This window comes from Miscanthus floridulus, chromosome 7, assembly GCF_019320115.1.
Source record: "Miscanthus floridulus cultivar M001 chromosome 7, ASM1932011v1, whole genome shotgun sequence".
In the NCBI taxonomy this organism is placed as follows: domain Eukaryota; kingdom Viridiplantae; phylum Streptophyta; class Magnoliopsida; order Poales; family Poaceae; genus Miscanthus; species Miscanthus floridulus.
This window is the reverse complement of record NC_089586.1, coordinates 110,131,747-110,148,655: the sequence shown is the minus strand read 5'-3', so window position 1 is coordinate 110,148,655 and position 16,909 is coordinate 110,131,747. Positions and strand designations below refer to the sequence as shown.

The window sequence follows — 16,909 nt, the reverse complement described above, 5'->3', positions numbered from 1 at the left end:
CTCCATCCACTCCCTTGTGCTTGCCTGCATAGGCTTTTCTGGGCCCAAATTCGATGTTGGCTTTGTTTCTAGTTCCAATCGGTCCAGCAGACTTAGTGCCTATTTTATTTATTTTTCAGCATTAATTCGTCAATGACTATGTTAGTCTCTTATAATTATGTGCTGTAAAATTAAGTACTCTTATATTTAGTCGCTGACTTTAACTATAGTTGTACTTGTGATATTTTATCATTGTTAAATGTCCATTTATGATATTATTCAAAGTATTTGTCCATATATGTATGGCAAAACCAATAAATAATGTCCTTATTATTACGACCATGATCTTGCAAATTATTTATTCATTAATCACTTTTGCAATCGATCATTTTATTTAAGCCCCTTTTTATGCTTTTTTTACTTTAAAGCACTACGCGCTTAAATAATGGATGCGACATTTTATGTATATTTTCTCATCAATTATATAACGCGCATGTTCCCTATTTGTATGTTGGCCATACACAAGGTAGCACCACTGTTGCTACTACGGGATCTACACTAAGTAAACACTTAGTGACTATCCTTAATGTGCATACCCAACATCACAAATGAGAATATTTGGTCTACATCTTTTCACAAAGATGACTACCATTAATTCGCATTCCTTTTGGCCATACACAAGGTAGCACCATAGTTGTTATTGTGGGATCTACACTAAGTCCACAACTTAGTGACTATCCTCAACGTGCGTACCCAATTTGTTTGCGAATTGACTAAGGTCTACATCATTCTTGATGACTACCTTAAGACATGTTTATACAACTTGCATAATTACTTGGCATCTACTGTTAATACAGACTATACCCAATTTGAGGTCTACACTTTTATGGTGACTACCTCCATTATTTCATTATGCACATGAGATCTTTACAACATCAATAATACAAGATTTATCTTGTATCTATCTTGCATCCCATAATTACAACACACCACAGCATTTTAATAACTTAAAATATTTTGATGGTTTGCCTCGTGTAGGATCAATGACCGTCAAAGAGTTTGATTTGCTTGCTCTAGACGTCCGCAATTATCCCACATGGGCTGTGGACGTAAAGGTTAGTCTTGCGTCCCGTGGACTTTATCGAGCTGTGTTACCACCCGAAGAGGGTGTGGCACCTCTTGATGATCAACATGTATACACGACCCTATATCTCATTAGGAGCCATATTCATCATGATCTTAAGGTTGAATACTTGTTGGAAGAGAACCCACAAAATCTATGGAATTCTCTTAAGCAACGCTATGAACAACAAAAGTCACTTGTCCTGCCTACGACCAACTATGAGTGGACGCAACTTCGCTTACAGGATTTTAAAACTGTGAGTGATTACAACCATGCTGTTCATAGGATTTGCTCAAAGTTGCAATTCTGCGAGAAAGAACCTACAGATGCGGATAAAATAGAAAAGACTCTGTCTACTATGCTTCCCTCTAAAAGGATTCTTCAACAACAATACCGTGAAAGGTGTTTCTAGGTTTATTATGAACTTATACAAACTTTACTTGAGGCCGAAAAACATTCTGAACTTATGGTTTGGAATAATCAGCAGCGCCCCGTAGGGTCTGCTCCATTGCCTGAAGTACATGCTTACACTCAGAATAAACCCAAATTTGATGGTGGACTTTCTAAGACCCATCCTTAGGGAAATTTCAAGAAAGGTAAAAAACAACGCAGACGCAATAAGAAATCCCAAACTCGTGTTTCCAACAATGGTAAGAACATTTCCAAACACAGGAATGACAAACCTATGTGTCAGAAGTGTGGTTGTTATAGCCATACTACAAAGAAATGTCGTACTCCAAGTCATCTTGTTGATCTCTACTTAAAGTCTATGGGCCGTGGACGTGCTGCACCAGGACAGAAGTATGAAGCCCACTTCAACATTCGATATAACACCACCAGAAATGAGGCTGGTTGTTCGCAACAAGTTCTAATGGAACCAAGCAGCAACAACATACGAGGAGGCGAGGATCTTGCTAATACGGGGAATATGATCGTGGAATATGCATCCAACGACATATTTGGAGACTTTGAATAGGCTCCCAATCCCTTAGATTCTCATGTCTTTATGTCCTAGTGATTATAATAGTTAAAATAATTTATGTCCTATGTGTTGTAAATATTTAATAATGTCATCACTATTCGGTTTAAATATCCAATAAATGTAATGTAAACATTTGATATTCAATAAATAAAGTATGTATTATATATATCACCACAGAGTTTTATATCAAATTCTTTATTTATATATAGTTTCTACGGGGGTCAATCTGATGGAGGAGGAATTATGCCTAGTGGACAGTGGTACCACTAATTCTATACTTAGAGAAACAAAATATTTCCAAACTCTTACAAAAAGACAAGGAAATGTTTTGACAATCGCCGGGCGCGATGCTACAATAGTTGGCTCTGGTCATGCCACTATTGTACTCCCCATGGGTACCCAAATTACAATTGAGGATGCATTATTGTATCCCAATTCAAAGCGTACATTGTTAAGTTATAGAGATATCCGTCAAAATGGTTTCCATATAGAAACCTATGATGACAATAATGAGGAAATTCTCCTTGTTACTAAAAACAGCGGATATGGCAAACGAATTGTTGAGAAAATTCCCTCTTTTCCATCCGGATTGTACTACACATACATCAAACCCGTACCGCATGTTGCGTACAAGGTAATTTTTTAGAATGTTGACGCATTCAAAATTTGGCATGAACGCCCTAGCCATCCTAGTATAGGGATGATGCGGAAAATTATCAGCAATTCTAAAGGTCATGAGTTAAATACTGCTAAATTCCCAAAATCTTTAGATTTTATGTGCACTTCACGCGCTATAGGGAAATTGATCGTACGTCCATCGCCCGTTAAGATCCAAAATGAGCCACTAAAATTTGACGCATTCAAAGAGATATTTGCGGCCCCATACAACCACCGTCTGGATCGTTTAGGTACTTCATAGTTCTAATAGATGCATCTAGTAGATGATCTCATGTGTGTCTTTTATCCACACATAACCATGCATTTGCAAAAATTATTGCTCAAGTTATTAGACTTAGAGCACATCATCCTGAACATCAAATTCAATCAATTCGAATGGATAATGTTGCTGAATTTTCCTCAAAGGCTTTCAACGATTATTGTATGGCTTTGGGAATTCAAGTTCAGTGCTCTGTCCCATATGTTCATACATAAAATGGTTTAGCAGAATCTCTTATTAAGAGAATTAAACTCATTGCAAGATCGTTATTACAAAATTGCAACCTACCAACTTCATGTTGGGGTCATGCAGTCTTATACGCTGCTGACTTAATTCAATTGCGACCAACTGCATATCACGTAGTCTCCCCATTGCAATTAGTACGTGGAAATATGCCAAATATTTCCCATTTGTGAAAATTCGGTTGCGCTGTATACGTACCGAACTCACTGCCTAAGCGTACTTCTATGGGCCCACATAAAAAACTTGGTATCTATGTGGGATATCAATCTCCATCAATTATCAAATACCTCGAGCCTCCTACAGGGGATTTATTCACGGCCCGATACGCTGACTGCATATTTAATGAGGACCATTTCCCAGCATTAGGGGGAGATTTTAAGTACCAAAATGAATGCTAGGAAATCATCTAGAATGACCAAGGCATTCCCCCTCAGATCCACGTACTCTAGAAACTGAACAACAAGTTCAGAAAATCACAAACTTGCAGCATATTGCAAATAACCTGCCAGAAGCATTTACTGATTATAAGGGTGTCACTAAATCCTCTTATCCTGCTCGCAATGCGCCCGAAAGAGTGGAGGTACCAATAAAAACCATTCAACTCCCACTTCCAAAGAAGAGGGGGAGAAGTACGGTCGCTCCTAAGGATAATGGTACAAGTAAGCGTCCGAGGATATCGAGGACTAGATCCTCCAAATCAATAAATCCAAACCAACCTCAAGTTGGTAGACACCCAATAGTGGATAAAAACCCAACATCAGGACCAAATCCACAACCTGGATCGATGGTGCATCCAAATTCTGATCCTGGGATATCGGAACACCCTGACTTCATAGTTTTGGGAAATATTGAGTTAAATAATGGGGTGAAAGAAATTTCCATCAATTACATAGATTCTGGAGAATCATATGATCGTAAGACTACTGTTGTCGACATGTACTTCTCCGCAGCAATTGCAGAAATCTTTCTCAATGATCCAGATCCCAAGACCATGGCAGAGTGCAAAAAGCGCTCGGACCGGGCTCAATGGAAAGAAGCAATTCAAGCTGAGATAGCCTCGCTCACTAGAAGAGGGGTATTCACATCTGCAATACCTACACCTTCCAAAGTCTTTCCTATAGGCTTTAAATGGGTTTTCGTCTGGAAACAGAATAAGAACAATGAGGTGGTGAGATATAAAGCGAGGCTAGTAGCATAAGGGTTCACGCAGAGACCCGGCATTGATTACAATGAAACCTATTCTCCTGTAATGAGTGAAATTACTTTCCGATACTTAATATCATTGGCAGTTCAAAATCATCTATTTATGCAGTTGATGGATGTGGTGACAGCATATCTATATGGGTCACTTGATTCGGACATATACATGAAGGTTCCCGATGGAATCCAAATTCCGAATCCAAACGCGCAACATGTATTGTGTAAAACTACAAAAAGTCATTATATGGTTTAAAGCAGTCGGGACGAATGTGGTACAACCGACTGAGGGAATTCCTTCTAAAGAAAGGATACTCTAACAATGATGATTGCCCATGTGTTTTCATTAAGAAATCTCGAACAGGATTTTGTATTATATCCGTGTATGTTGATGATTTAAATATCATTGGCAGCCCAAAGGATATAGATGAAGCACGCAAACATCTAAAGAGAGAATTCGAGATGAAGGATTTGGGTAAGACCAAGTATTGCCTAGGTTTACAACTTGAGCACCGTCCTTCAGGGATTTTAGTGCATCAATCAGCCTATATCCAGAAAATATTGGAGAAATTCAATATGGATAAATCATACCCTAATAAAACTTCAATGGTTGTTCGCTCCTTAGAAATAGGGAAAGATCCATTTAGACCACGGGATATTGGGGAAAAAATGTTGGGACCAGAGATCCCATATCTCAGTGTCATTGGCGCACTTATGTATCTTGCAAATTATACCATGCCTGATATCGCATTTGCAGTGAACTTACTAGCTAGACATAGTATGGACCTAACTCATCGTCATTGGACAGGAGCGAAGTGTATCTTCAGATACCTTAATGGCACAAAGGATCTTGGTTTATTCTTCAAGAAAAATCATGATCCCAGTATGATTGGTTATATTGATACAGGTTACTTATCTGATCCTCATAACGGAAAATCCCAAACAGGATTTGTATTCCTACATGGAGGTACAGCTATTTCATGGAAGTCTTCTAAGCAGACTCTGACAACGACCTCTACTAATCATTCAGAAATTATTGCTCTATACGAGGCATCACGAGAATGTGTATGACTTCGCAGAATGATTAACCGCATACAACAGTCATGTGGTATTGGTTCAATTGAATCACCTACAATTATCTATGAAGATAATTCCACTTGTGGTACATAGATACAATCATGTTACATAAAGAGCAATATTACTAAGCATATTGTTCCTAAACTGTTTTATCCCCATAAATTACAACAAAACGGGGAAATAAACATCTTACAAATCAAGTCATGTGATAATCTCGCTGACCTATTTACTAAGTCCTTACCAACTTCTGTGTTTCAAAAATTGGTACATGGAATTGATATGCGACGACTTCGAGATTTACCAGAATCAGGGGGAGACATCTCCTAAATATTGACATGTACCTACATCGTATTATACTCTTTTCTTTCACAAGTTTTACTTATAAGGTTTCTTGTTAAAGTTTTTAATGAGGTAATATTAACATAAGCATGTGTCATATTTTCTATTTTCCCACCAGGATTTTGTGGGAAATATCAAAGACACATATTGCCCTCACAACTCATACATGGTTTTTCCCTGAAAATGTTTTCCATGTGAGTTATCCAAGAGGCAATACCAATAATATGTCGTCATATTTTCTCCTAATTTTCTCACTGGGTTTTTACAGGAGTTTTAGCGACATATCACTTTATATTGCTTCTCATATTTTTCCTGAAATGATTTTTGGGAAGTAATCTATATATCGTATCTCCAATATTTTTCTCCACTGGGGTTTTTAATGGGATACCAATGACATAGTGATTTATTTAAATCACACTTATATATGTTATTTTCTTCTTATTTTTCTATAAGGTTTAAAGGAGTTTTTATAGCATATCTATACATACATATTCCTCAGATTTTTCCCACAGGATTTTTCGAGGAATCAAGCTCACGGCTGCATTGATCTCAAAGAAAATTCGATCAAGAGGGAGTGTTACGAAACGGTGCCTACCAACAGACACCTATTCATGAGTGATCTCATTAGATGTGCAGTTAGAATTAGGATTAGCATAACAGTTAATTCCGTCACCAAGGGGCCTATCCTTTGGTGAACGGTTGTCTCTTGAAGACACCCCCTCAAATGTATATAATCCCCTTTACAGATCAATGAAAAGTGGTTATTCCAAAATCTTGTTCATTTTTCATTCACTTTCAACATTTCTGTGTAGTAGCAGCTGCCCAGGGCTGGGTGGCAGGGTAGCAAGCAAACTGAACCTTGATGGCCCCGCCTGAGGATGGCAGGACGCAGGATTGCCCGCGCTTTTTCTAAGAAACTTTACAGGACTCCAACCGGATGCAGCAAAAGCAAAGGCAGGGTGCAGTGGTACAGACAAGGATGGAGCCCGGCAAAACTGATCCAGGGTCTCAACCAAACGTGCCCTTAAAACTGATATCAGCCTGTTCGCTTGTTCGTTTCAGCCAGCCCAAACCAGCCAGCCAACAATGTTTTCCTCTCACAACAAACCAGCACCAGCCAGCCCAAACCAGCCCAGAAACCAACCAGCCAACAGGCCGCATGATTTGCAAACGAAACTAGCACAGAAGTTTACTTTTTATTACCAAACTTTTACAGTACAACAAACTCCCACCCTGAAGAACAGCTATCACGTTACAAAACAGTTCGTCTGAATCAAGCTCTCATATATGCCCTAAAGCCAAAACAGCCTCAATCCCTCAGCAATGCCTAAGAATTTAAGAAAAGTGTGACACTGCCACACTGGTGTGCAATAGGAGAGTTAAGCACCGAGCACGTGAAGCATGATGGCATTCTGAGCGTGCATTCTGTTCTCAGCCTGGGGGAACACGATTGAGTTGGGAGCCTCGATGGCACCGTCTGTCACCTCCACTCCTCTCTCTGCGGGCAAACAGTGCATAAGGTAGGCCTGTGGCCCAGCAATCTCCATCAGGGCTTCATCCACCTGAAATATAGGGTAAAAAACAGAAGTTTTAGCTGATGGACAACAATGTAAGCTATCATTACTGAGAAACAGAGTTCCACTGTCACTTGAATACCACAATTATGATGGAGATAAAGACCTAGTATCTTGAATCATATGAAGGTCAGAAAATAAATGATTATTTCTCTAGTTTTAACTCAATCACCTCATGGGCATATGCAAAGTATATGTACTTGGAGTCCAGTAAGACACACAGATTCTAGAAAGTGTGGAAAAAAAAAGACAAACCGTGAATCCCTGGAACTTCTGCTTTCTATAATCAGCTTCTTCCTTTTGGCCCATGCTGGCCCAAACATCTGTATACACAACATTTGCTCCCTTAACTGCTTCCCTGGGATCGTTTGTTATTTCAATCTTACTGATTCCAGCACTCCTGGCGATCTCCACAGTCTTCGCATCAGGCTCAAATCCCTTGGGACAAGCACATACAAAGTGAAAAGGAAGTACAGCAGCCAATAGAAGCCATGAGTGCACAATGTTGTTCCCATCTCCAACATAGACAACCTACATAGCAATTGAAGAAGACCATTGGTCACAACCCAGCTCAAAATTAGACACGTAGAGCACATGCAATTACTTCCGTGGTATGATGATCTACCTTAGTGTTTTCAATACGACCAATGTGCTCAAGCATAGTAAGTGCATCAGCCATTATCTGGCATGGATGGTTATAGTCGGTGAGACCATTTATGACAGGTACAGGTGCATATTTTGCCAAGTCCAAAATATCCTGCCAAAACCATATGAGAAGTTAGGAGATAGTGCTTGGATGGAAACAAAAAGGAATCAGCATCGAGTGGAACTACCTAAGATCAATACAAGAAGGACAAACGACAACGGTAAAATATGCAGATAAAGTATCTGAGTAACAAAGACAACTAAAATCAACCCAAAACATCAATTATTTGTTTACATCCAGACGGAACAAGTTTGATATATTATCAAAGGACACAAACAGACAAAGAAACCACAGAAGAGAACTGCCAAGATAATGATATCAGTTCAAAACCACCATGCATCCATATACATCCAGGACACATGTTGGCTCTTATATTATTAGAATTAAACAAACTTACCGTTCCAGTTAAATCTATACTAAATCGAAGTTGGTGTTTCATATTAATATACTTCCGACTGACAAAATTTTACTTTAACTGATGACTATAGTGCTTGTTGTTTTGAGGTAGATATCTAATTGTTGTGCTTAAGCAGCATGGAGAAGACAGATCAAATATGTAAAAAGAAATGATCATGTTGGTAAAAATACCACAAAAAGGAAATCTTAATCATGCAACTCATGACCATACCTGGTGAGCAAAGACCCTAGCCATAATGATGTCATTATAGCCAGAAAGTACTCGAGCGACATCACGAGTCTCCTCACGCTTGCCCATCTGGATATCATCTGGACCCAAATAAATAGCATGCCCACCAAGTAAGAAGAATCCCGTCTCAAATGAAACACGGGTCCTCATTGATGGCTTAGCAAAAATCATCGCCATTGATTTCCCTTTGAACGGTTGGAAGCTCCTGTCTCCAGACTTTATCACTGCCTTAACCTCGATCGCTCGATTAAGGATATGCATTATTGTATCCTTGTCAAAATCATTGATATGAAGGAAATCCTTAGGAGCCTGTTTGGCTGCAAGAAATTGCTAGAGTTAGAAAGAAAGTGTGCTAAGCATGAAACAATACTTCCTATAGAATGAAAGCTCACATCGATGCCTAAAACATTTGAGTGCATATATTGGTATGAGAGTCAGAGAGGATCACATTCAGAATTAAATAAAAGTCAGAATTGCGTGCATTTGATGTTCTACACATCAAACAGAAGGAATAGCTCAATGGTGATGCTAAGAAAATCAAATTACACAATGCAGAATTCGTAAGTGCTAATAAATTTGAAATTCAAGAAAAATGAAAGGTTTAGTAATTCACATATGACATATGTATATCTCACTCAAAATAAGTGTTCCTAATAGGTCTAGTGGCTACACCAGAACAGAATTACAGAAACGAGACTAAAATTTGGCAATTGGCATAGGCAACTTTTCTAGTTCAAAGAGGAAAATACAGCTGACTTTTAAGAGGTACTGGCAACCTATACACCCCGATGAGCACCCAGAGTTAGCTACAAACAAAAGGACTTGATCACATTTGACTGTCCCAAATCAACGAAATCAACCAACCATCGCAGCTCAGCTTATAGTTTATCGCATCTCACAGCATTGTTACTTCTACTCTAAGTCATCATCGAATCCCAAAACCACACCGAGAGCACAGATCAACAGCCATACCCCTCAGCAGAACCCTCGATACCACCAAGCCCCAACAGCAACGAATCAGAGTGCTTCAATGCGGCGTTAGAATAACTAACCATCCTTCCCCGTGGCGGCGGACACAGCGGGGCTGGACACGGCGGCGACCGAGACCCCGCGGCGGGCCACGGGCGAGGCGGCGGCGGCGGCGATTGGGCGAGCGGTGCGCGGAGGGAGCGTGAGCGGCTGCCTGAGGCGGGGGAAGGAGACGACGAGGTGGCCGCTGGAGCCGGAGATCGCCGTCGCCGGCGTCATCGCGGGTGGCGCGCGTGTGATTGGGGTGCGGTGGCAGTGAGGCGGATGGGTGCGGGAGTGCGAGCTCGGATACTGCCGTCGCCGGACTGGAGATACGGATTTGTTGCTAGGGGGCGGAATCAGGTTAGTCTAGGGTTTGGCGAGGTGTTGGCGAGCACAGTGACAGTATGGTTTAGGGTTTAGGGCAACAACTGTATCATCAAGCGATTAAACAGTAGTCTCTGTACAGAAGATTTGAGGAATCAAACAATTTTAGACGAAGTGAGACATTATGGTTTTATTCAGCAAATTACATTCTTATACTAATACGTACTAATTATTAGCTTGTGAGAGCAACTCCAGCAATAGCCCTCAAAATAGGGCCCATACTTTTCATTTGAGAGGTGTCCCTACTTTTTAGGGCCATGTTTTCTGAAATGAACTCAAGCAGCAGCCCCAAAACAGGACCCCTACTTCTCAATTGCTTCTATTTTTTCTATATATATATATATATATATATATATATATATATATATATATATATATATACACACACACACACATTTGAGAACATCACACTATATAATAATTTATTTAAACTCCAACTCTAAAGCACCATACTTAAAAATATGATTGAAAATATGAATATTCAAATTTAAATTCAAACATAAATTTGGTCCAAATTTGACGACATTCGATCAATCAAGACACATAGTAATAGTTCACGACAACATTATCAAATGAAAAGACATATAGTCCTAAACCAAAACATAACATAACGATGAATATCAAATTTCTCCTCCGCCACTAGCTTCATGTCCTCCACTGCTACCACCGAAAGCGTTGTTAAATACTGCCATCTTTTTAGCTGCAATCTGAGCCCTCATTGCTATCACGTATGTCTTTTGGGAGGGGTCCAATGTGTCGAGGTCACAAAACATAACCTTTTGTTCTTGCTCCCGTAGCGTCTTCTTCTCCTCATTTGCAATCTTGCGCTCTTCAAGTGATAATTTGCGCTTATGCAACACCTTGCTCTCCTGCCTATCCTCTCTAACTCTCTCTTTCTCTGTAAGAAATTTCTCTATCAAGTTGTAATTCGTTGGTACTCCTCCTTTCTTCAGCTTCTCCTTTGCTTGCTTCCTCCCCCATAGGCCTTTTGCTGCTAAGCATGGAAGAGTCAGGGGTTTGGCTCTTTCTACTCTCACCATCTTCTACATCAAACACATCCACTGCTGCTGGTGGTAAATCACTTCTCCTAGGCCTTTTGTTGCTGATTGGGGGCGTGAACTTCTCGCAATGTCTGATCTTCAACCAACAATGGAGGAAAGGAAACCCCTTCTTCTTTGGATCTTTGTCTATATATGCAGTTTGAGCTTCTAGCAATTGATTAGCAAAAATTAGTAAATAAATGACGCAACATCTAAATAAAAACAATGCTTACATGTTCCTCGTAGGGCACACCACTAGGATGACGGCGCTCAACCTCCTCAAATAAGCCTTGAAACTTCTGACATTCCTTGTGAATTATCCCCCACCTATGCTCCAAAGAATTTGCATTCCTAGCAGATACAATTTTTTTGTTGGCATGAAAGTTATCATGAATACGCTTCCAATACGCTTTGCTAGGTTGCTCATTTCCAGTGATCGGATCCAAACTCGTGTTCTCCCATGATTCACATAATTGGAGATCTTCGTCTGGAGTGTAGTTGGCAGCACTGATTGGCCTCCTCTTTGGAGAACTAGGTTGACTAGGCTGGGTACCAATGGGTAAAATTGCAATGTCATCGACGTCAACATCGTCGGACATCATCCGTGACCAATTACCTCCCTGCGATGTATTCCAAACTGTGCAAAAAAACCAGCACATATACATATCAATTTGAATCACATATACAGTACAGTACAGTTTACTAGTCGCGTTCAGAAACTTCATCTGACACCCGGGAGGCTATCAGATGCTAAAAGGATCTCGTCACGGCAACAGGCAAGGGAACTACTACTAAATTATATGTGCTGCTACTACTGCTACAGCATGAGCATACTAGGATCCAAACTAATTCACACAAGTGCTTCAATCGAACATTTCATAAGTTGAGAAATAGGAATAAAAAACATTCACATATTCATTGTGGCCTCAAATTCACACGCAACAGCATTCAAATCGGATACAGAATCATTCACATATTCACTGTTGTTGCTGCTCCTTCCGGGCACAGCGACGGGAATGGGAGCGCCGGTCTCGTTGCGGGCGGGAGGGGAAGGAGGGCGCGGCGAAAAATTGGCGGCACACGTGGGGCTTCGCGCGCAAGGGGAAATAGGGCGCGACGAAAGAGAAGGCCACAGTGATTTGAGGGCCTCGCCTAGCCCGCCAGGCTGAGGTCTGGAGGGGTGATTTGAGAGGCCTCTCAAATTTGAGGGCTTTAGCAGAGTCTGCTAGAGTGAGTTTTTTTTTTTACTTTTGGTCCTCAAAAGTAGGATGATGATTTAAATAAGGGCTCTGCTGGAGATGCTCTGAGAAATAAGATGATGATGGATAAATCCATTCTACTCCCGTAGCAAACAAAAAGTTAGGGGTTATTCGGCTAATGGTTTTTGCAGCTGATAAGTCGGCTGATATTGTTTCATTATGAGAGAAAAACACTATACCATAGCTAATAAGTCGAGCTGATAAGTTGAAGCGAACAGAGAGTAACATGATGATGGACTAACGGGTTGTTTGGATGTTAGTCGATGCCTACCAGACCAAAATTTGGTCGTTGACTGAGGGAACCAGCAACATTTGGATCAAGCCCGTATTTTGGCTCGGCCGAGCTTGCACGAACAAAGTCCAGTTGATTTTGTGGCCCATGTGCGATCAAATTTTGGGCAGCCGATTTGATTGCCAAAATTTGGTCGGACTTTGGCTGCGCATGGCAATGCTAAAACTAAACACTTCATAACTCATTTCTCAAACCAAACGCATAGTATAACATAATTTAGTACAAGTCATACCAAATCCAAAGTTACCTTGATTTCTATAATAACCATACATATATGTAGTGGAGCAAGCATGATGGATTGTTAGGTCATAGAGATGTAGACCACTCTAGAAATTATATCAAAATATTAAAGGCAAATTTTGCTCGTTCGCTAGCTGACATAAAAAATGAAGCTATTTGCTGAAAGATACTTTGGTTGCTTACAATTTTGCTATAAGGCATCGCGCCTCTTAATTTATTTATTTCTATCGGTTAAGGAGAGAGGAAGGTGGGAAGATGACCATTTTGCCCTTGTCCGTGGCGCGGAGGCAGCACCTAGTCTGGTTGGACCAGCTTGTACTTAGGGCGAGCCCCTTACTTGCGTTCCCCATCTGGCTCACTCACTCTCCTTCTTCCCCATCTCTCATTCCTCCTCCACTGCATCTGCACGGGAGCAGGGAGCGAGAGAGGCGCACCCACTGTACCATTTCTGCAAGACACCGACCATTCATCACCTAAGATTGGCTTTCTATATTTAGGCTAGCTTTTTTGTACAGTGTAAGACACGTCTTTTATATCTAACTAGCGTGGGAAGGAGGTGGGAAAAAAATGAGAAATTTTTTTATCGGGCTGACACTGTTCTTTTTCGGGGAAAAAGGGAACTTATCGGGCGCCGGTGAACAGTAGCACGCTCGGTACTGTTGATCTACATGATGCTGAGTCTGTGAGAACGCCGATGAATGCTGAGTTTGTGAGAACGCCGATGAACAGTGCGCGACGATGTGACACCCCTCAAATTTAAAGTTCTTATATATATATATATATATATATATATATATATATATAGATAAAGCAAAATCCCATTAGAGGTTTTATCTAACACCAGAGCTATCCACGTCATCCACTAACCAAACAGCAGCACTACATCACGGCTGGCCTTAACAGTCCCATTCGCAGTTTTAATAGATCGAGAGAAACTTCCATCCATCATCACATCCCAAATGGAGACACCCACCGAATGGAGCATTCGAGGCGCCCGTTCACCACTACAGATTGCAATAGCAATCGATTCTCCTTCCCGTCAGCTTCCTTTAAATTCTCCTCTTCCGCCTCATCTATTCATTCACCTCTGCGGCTGCACCTTCCCACTGTTGCAACTAGCAGCGTCCATGCGCCATGCCTAGATCCTCCGTTGCCATCGGATCAGAAGATATAGGATTATAGCCTTCTGGAGGGAGCACGAATCCACTTCAAGCTCCACAATGCCGCAAGATATTTGCCACATGCGCTCCCCGTTGCGCTGGCTTGCCGCCGCGGTCTCCTCGCCACACCCGCACGCGCAATGGCTGGTGCAATAACCCCGCCATGCATGCAGCCTCGCATGACCTTTGATGGGCGCTCGCCATCCACGCGAACTGTAGGCTGCGCACGAGCTCCAGCAGGCTGCTCTGGATCTAAGAGGAGAGGAAGCGTGAGAAAGCGAATGGAGAAATAGAGATGGGGAGAGAATCACGGGACAGATTTGGTAGATAGATATGGTTAATTTTGCTTGGGGCCCACCGTGTGGTTTCCACAGACACGCGTCCTGAAAAACTTTTTTCCATGTTCATTATTTGTCTTCATCGATGCTTCACATGTATTATGCATTGCTTTGTTCCAATTAGTTTAATTTCTACTTCTCCATTTCATCTCCCATGTTTCTCAGTTACTTAAAAAAAGTGCCATGCATAACCTTAGAAAAATTAGATCTTACATTTAATACATGTGGCATTTTTGCACAATAACAAAGAGTGCTTTTGTAATTTTTCAGCTAGCTGCTTTTGTTTTCCCATTATACCTAAAAATCTAAATAGTCCTCTATAATAATAGTATGAAAGTCATCGCTAATTCCCGCAGCAACACACTTCTCGTTCTATATTCAAGGGCTGGTGGAATTCTGTATTCTTAAGATATTTTGGAGACTTTGAACTATGAAGCAGCACCTAAATTAGAAAATTGCAGAGAATGCAATCACGGGTTGTTTGTAATGATTTATTGGCATTGGCATCTCCATGAAAAAACAAAAATTTAAGCTTCAAGAGTGAGTTTTCAGCATTGACACCGTTTATCAAAGGATTGAGTTGTAAAAGAACAAGTAACTGAAATGAAAACGCATGGAAATGAATCAAGAGGCTTGCAAATGATCATATAAGAAACAAATATAAGTCAGGGACAAGCCGTGGTGATCTCCATACACTACCCAACAACAGCTTCTTAATGGCTTCAAGACGTAGAGCCGGTTGATGTAGAGCCGGTTGTTTCAAAGCAGCCTTGGCGACCAGCTCGCACAAGTCCCTGGTTCTCACATGTAACTGAAAATTAGCATCAGCCTTTGGGAAACGAATCAACATACATGTAAATTATCAAGCCTGTACATGCAAATTTCAACTAATTGTAGATACAAGTCGAATCAAAGGTGTGTGCGCATTCAATTTGGCTGAATCAGCGTAACACTGCAGCAAACAGGGTCATCTTTTGCTTCCATATCAGATGAGACATGAGAGAGAACAGACAGGGAAAGGGCAAGAGGACAGCAGCCGCGCAGGCGCAGACTAGCACGTATGGCGCGTTTGGTTTCCTTCCGAGGGCAGCCAGGAGGGATATTTAACTTTTGCTTCCATAATAGAAGACGATCTCTCTAATAACACTACAAGGATTGACGATACGGTTTTAACAGCAGAGAGATAAAATCGATATATATTTGTCACTTTTGTTTATGTGGCACGCCAGTACCCTAATCCAGCTTGGATCCGGATCAGCAACCTCAAGTAAAATGACCACCTCTGCCTCTGGCTTCTCTATCCCCCTGCCCCTGGCTTCTCTATCCCCCCTCCCTCCCCCATCACTGACATGTGGGCCTCACAAGTCTCCTTTAACCTTCAACCATCACCACGCAGCCTAGGAGGGGGATGAGCTCGGCCACGCCGCGGTGTGCCATGTTGCCATCCACGGCGACGCGCAGTGCTCACCACGGCCGTAGACACGGAGAGCCCCGCGCTCTCGACGGCGCGGTGCGCCTCGAAGTCGAGCCTCGTCGGCGTCGTCCCCGCAGTATGTGGTGTTGGCACTTGGGGTCGACCGCGAGCCCGTTGAGGACACGGCGGGGACCGTCCAGATGCTACACTCCAACCGGATGCTCGACACCGTCGCCATTGCCAGCCGTGCGTCGCCGACCTATGCGGCCTCGGCGTCCTCGTGCATGGGCTCCAGGTCCTGGAACGTCATGCGTTTCCTGCTCCTCTCCAGGCCGCCGTCGCCCATCGCGTTGCCTGAGGACGCCGACGCCCAAGACCAGCATGGTGGTCACGCACCGAGGCGGCTTCATGATCTGGCGCAGCTGTCCGGATCTGGCGCGCCGCCCTTCCCCGGCTCCGGCGAGCGCGGCCGGCTCCGGCGGGCGTGCCGGTGCCAGTGGCCGCGAGGATGACCGGCTGCGCCTGCTGCAGCAACCACTCGATGGTCTTGCTGTCAGACTTATGGCCGAGCTCGCGCTCATCCTTCCGGAACGCCTTCGAGCACGTGCGCCCTAGGGCGGCCTCGCTACCTAGCGCGGCAACCACGCGTGCCGTGAAGCTGGCGGACGTGACGATCTCGGTGAGGGGTACGTCGACGAGGGCGTCCTAGTCCCCAAGGCCTGCGGCGGCAAAGTGAACAGGGCCGTCGAAGATGGCGGGGCGACGAGCAGAAGCACGAACGCCGCCGCGCTGCGGAATATCATGGCTCTGAGGAGCCCCTCGCCGGCCTCGTACGAGCGCGCCGAACGCTGGCCTGAATTGTACGCATGCCATGCTCTGCTCTTAGCCATGACATCTTGATGACATCATATACGCTCTTTTTCCCTTTGAAAATTAAAGAAGAAATGTCTTAAAAATACAAGTATATG

General features: G+C 42.5%; 1 protein-coding gene and 1 pseudogene across 1 annotated transcript; both read right to left on the bottom strand.

Annotated features, from left to right (window-relative positions):
* Nucleotides 1–7,054: 7,054 nt before the first annotated feature.
* Nucleotides 7,055–10,223, bottom strand: LOC136464240 (ornithine carbamoyltransferase, chloroplastic-like). Its single transcript, XM_066463201.1, has 5 exons — nucleotides 9,856–10,223; nucleotides 8,786–9,120; nucleotides 8,077–8,208; nucleotides 7,707–7,982; nucleotides 7,055–7,439 (listed from the first exon to the last, which is right to left on the bottom strand). The coding sequence occupies exons 1-5, from the start codon at nucleotides 10,049–10,051 to the stop codon at nucleotides 7,257–7,259; spliced, it is 1,122 nt and encodes a 373-aa protein (XP_066319298.1). The 5' UTR covers nucleotides 10,052–10,223; the 3' UTR covers nucleotides 7,055–7,256.
* Nucleotides 10,224–10,818: 595 nt separating this feature from the next.
* Nucleotides 10,819–11,840, bottom strand: LOC136466047 (uncharacterized; annotated as a pseudogene).
* Between the last annotated feature and the right edge of the window lie 5,069 nt (nucleotides 11,841–16,909).